Source organism: Babylonia areolata, chromosome 20 (genome assembly GCF_041734735.1).
Source record: "Babylonia areolata isolate BAREFJ2019XMU chromosome 20, ASM4173473v1, whole genome shotgun sequence".
Taxonomy (NCBI): domain Eukaryota; kingdom Metazoa; phylum Mollusca; class Gastropoda; order Neogastropoda; family Buccinidae; genus Babylonia; species Babylonia areolata.
In genome coordinates, this window is record NC_134895.1 from 15,724,597 (window position 1) to 15,728,524 (window position 3,928).

General features: G+C 56.1%; 1 protein-coding gene across 3 annotated transcripts in view; it reads right to left on the bottom strand.

Annotated features, from left to right (window-relative positions):
• Positions 1–256: 256 nt before the first annotated feature.
• LOC143295255 (NACHT and WD repeat domain-containing protein 2-like) overlaps positions 257–3,928 on the bottom strand; it is a 92,018-nt gene continuing 88,346 nt past the window's right edge. For all 3 annotated transcript variants that reach the window (XM_076606838.1, XM_076606840.1, XM_076606839.1), the window contains 2 exons: positions 3,219–3,551; positions 257–1,728 (listed from right to left, as the gene is read on the bottom strand). In XM_076606838.1, the coding sequence (XP_076462953.1) occupies positions 268–1,728; positions 3,219–3,551 (1,794 nt within the window). In that variant the 3' untranslated portion in view covers positions 257–267. The remainder of the gene's footprint in view (positions 1,729–3,218; positions 3,552–3,928) is intronic.

Sequence of the window (3,928 nt, forward strand, 5' to 3'; positions counted from 1 at the left end):
GGGGGGGGGGGGGGGTGAGTGTCACATCAAACAGGGTGGTGGGGTGTGAGGTGACACTGGTCAGGATCTGTCCGGGGGGTTGGCGTGTGGGGGAGGGGGGAGGTTGGATGGTGGGGGTGGGGCGGTCACATAGTAAAGAGATAAATGTGGGGTGACACTGGTCAGGTATCTGTCCGGGGGTCACATAACACAGGGATGGGTGTGAGGTGACACCGGTAGGATTCTGTCCAGGGAGGGTTGGGAACTTGATGGTGGGGGGGTCACACTTCACATGAGGGCGCAGGCCTGAGACTTCTTCTCGCTGAGGTAGAGGAAGGTGTCGGACCTGGGCCGGAAGCGGGGCAGGGGCTGGATCTGCCCGAGGATCTGCTTGTCCCGGCGGCAGCCCGAGCTGACGGCGGAGGGGGGCCGGGAGTAAGGGGGAGCCGAGGCCACCTCCACCTTGTCCCAGCATCTCGACAGACGGCCGCCATTCCCGCCGCCGTCCTTATGGTTGTTGTTGTTGTTGTTGTCCTGCTGGTGGGTAGCGCCGTTGCCGTCGCTGTTGCCCATGCCAAAGCCCACCCGACGGCTGCCCACGGCGGACAGGATCTGGTCGGGGTGGCGGTCCGTCAGGGGGTCCAGCAGCACGTAAGAGGCCAGCGTCCCGTCCTGGCAGCCCACCAGCAAGGTGCGCTGGTCCTGGCACACGCTCACGAGACACACGGGCGCGTGCACCTCGCAGCGGGCCAGAGAACGGCCGTCGCGCACGCGGAGCACGTGGAGCACGGAGCCCCGATAGTAGACCACGGCGCCTCCATGAAGCGCGAAGCACTGGGGCGGGGTGGCGGGGTGCGGGGGAAGGAGGTGGCCGGAGAGCGCCGTGTTGTCCAGGAGGTTGTACAGGCATGAGGCCCCGTCCATGCACAGGTTGAAGTCCGGGGAGAAGATGAGGCGCGCGTGCGGGAAGGGCGGAGCCTCCGGGGAGGGCTGGAGGAAGTTCATGGTGGTGATGCACCCCTGACGCAGGTCCAGGATGAAGAAGCCCGCGTGCAGAAACTGGCCCTTCTCCTCCTCAACCACCCGGAGGGAGCTGCCCGTCCGCGGCGAGAACCTGCTCCCACCACCACCACCACCACTACTACCACCCTCCATGCTATTGAGCAGGAGGACGTCGACCTCCTCCCCATCCCCCTCCCCAGAAGCGGAAGTGACGCAGGACACCACCACGGCCACGCAGCTTTCATCCCGGGGACAGGCCTGTACGCTGAGGATATCGCCCATGACCTCCTCCAGCCCCACGCTCTTGGCGTCGTAGCACGTGCGCTTCATGCCCGCCGTCGTGTCGAAAACCACCAGACAGGGCGACAGGAACTTCCCGCTGCGGTCGCTGTAGCCCAGCGCCGAGGAAGCCACGATGAAGCGGTCGTCGCGCGTGGCCACGGGCTTGCCGCGCACGTACTTGACGCTCTTGGGGGTCTCGTGCACGCTGTGCGTGTCGCCGATGAAGTGGATGATGGAGATGTCGTAGGGCGCGTGCAGGGAGGAGGGCTGGGGCTGCGAGGGCTGAGCGAGGTGGACGATGGAGTTGGCGGAGTGCAAGGAGAGGCAGTGTCCAGGACCGTCGCCCCATTCCCGCACCACGCGGCGCCGGGCCACGTCCCACAGCTTGCAGGCCGTACCGCTCAGCCTGGGGCAGGTGGCCACCAGGGCCATGTGGCCAGAGGGCGTGATGGCCATGTCCTGTACCTGGTCACGTTTAAAAAAAAAATTTTTTACGTCAGGTTACGTTACATCACATCACATCACATCACATCACATCACACCACACCACACCACATCACACCACATCACACCACATCACATCACATCACACCACACCACACCACATCACATCACATCACATCACACCACACCACACCACATCACATCACATCACATCACACCACACCACACCACATCACACCACATCACATCACATCACACCACACCACACCACATCACATCACACCACATCACATCACATCACATCACACCACACCACACCACATCACATCACATCACATCACACCACACCACACCACACCACATCACATCACAGTACATTACATGAAAGCACATCACGTTACACCACACCGCACCACATCACATCACATCACATTACACCGCACGATACGCACAGAACTACACCACTCCACACTTTTCGCACAGATCCATACCCCCCCTCCCCCTCAAGTCCCTAACCCCGCCACACATCATCATCATCACCATCATCAGTGAGCGTTATTCTTGACATTGCACACACACACACACACACACACACACACACACACTCACACACACGCGCACACGCGCACACACACACACACACACACACACACACACACACACACGCACACAAAGACACGCATATAGTGATTCACACACACACACACACACACACACACACACACACACACACACACACACACACACACACACACACACACACACATATCATTAAAGAAAAGATACCGAATCCATCAGCTTGCTATAAAAAATTAATAACCTCTACTTTCTTCCGTATAAAACATGATGCGCTGAAGATAAAGTATAGTAAAAATGTTATATGCATCTGTGGTAAGCAGTTCAGCTTGCATCATTGTTTGTTTCACTGCCAGCAGTTACGTACCTTCTTGCCCAAGTATTTCAAAGAGAATAATAATTCTGCAGATGATTTTTGTAAAGTTATTTCTGACGAGGTTTTTATGGTCGAACTTTCATAGGCATTAGTTCATAGCCCTATTTCTACATTCCTTTAATGCACTCCAGAATTGTGTTAATGGTTTCTGATTATTATCATTATTATTATTGAATTGTTACGGTTAAATGTAATTGCATGTTAGTTATACATTTTACGGTAGTTTTCTAGTCTACCTTTTTTTTCTGTTTTCCTCTTCCCGCCGCCCACCCCCCACCACCTTCCTCCCCCCATACCCCCCCCCCCCTCCCTTTTTTTAACGTCTAATATCACTGATAGTGAAAAGACGTTAAACTAAAGAACGAACACACACACACACACACACACACACACACACACACACACACACACCACGGGTCCTCCCTCCCCCCCCCCCCCCAACCCCCTCACATCCTCCTCCCCACCCACACCCTCCAACACCCCCAGCCCCCGACCCACCCCCCACCCCCCCCTACCCCAAACCACACCCTCACCCACCCCAAATCCACCCCTCCCTCACCTTGGAGTCATGGGTCAGCAGATCCAGCATTGTGCCGGAGCCCATGTCGAAGACGCCCACCTCATCGCTGTCCCGACACTGCACGAAGGCCATTCGGCTGTCCTCCGTCACCAGCACGTGCTGCACGGGCCCGGTCAGCTTGTCCCGGCTGTCCACCACCACCCTGCCCGTGCCCGTGCCCGTGCCCGTGGCACCACGCCCCGCCTCCACTCCCACCCCCCACACCTGCACTTGGTGGCTACCCTGGGTGCACGTCAGCAGCCGACCCGGGTGGTGGTGGTGGTGGCGGTCGTGGCGGCACACCAGCAGGGTCCCGATGACGCCCATAGGAGCCTGGACACGTGACACACGCGCGCGCATACACACACACACACACACACACACACACACACACACACACACACACACACAGACACACACACACACACACACACACACACACACACACACACACACACACACACACACACACATATATATATATATATATATGTTTTGAATACGAGAAATTGAAACAAAGAAGCAAACAAATAATAATAATGATAATGATGATGACGACGACGACAACGACAACAACAATATTACTACTACTACTATTACTATTACTACTAATAATTATAATAACACAACTACTGCTACTACTACTGGCCTATCTAATGACAATAACAACGACACACGCTGTTTCTTTGTTTTTTTTCTTTCTTTTTCTG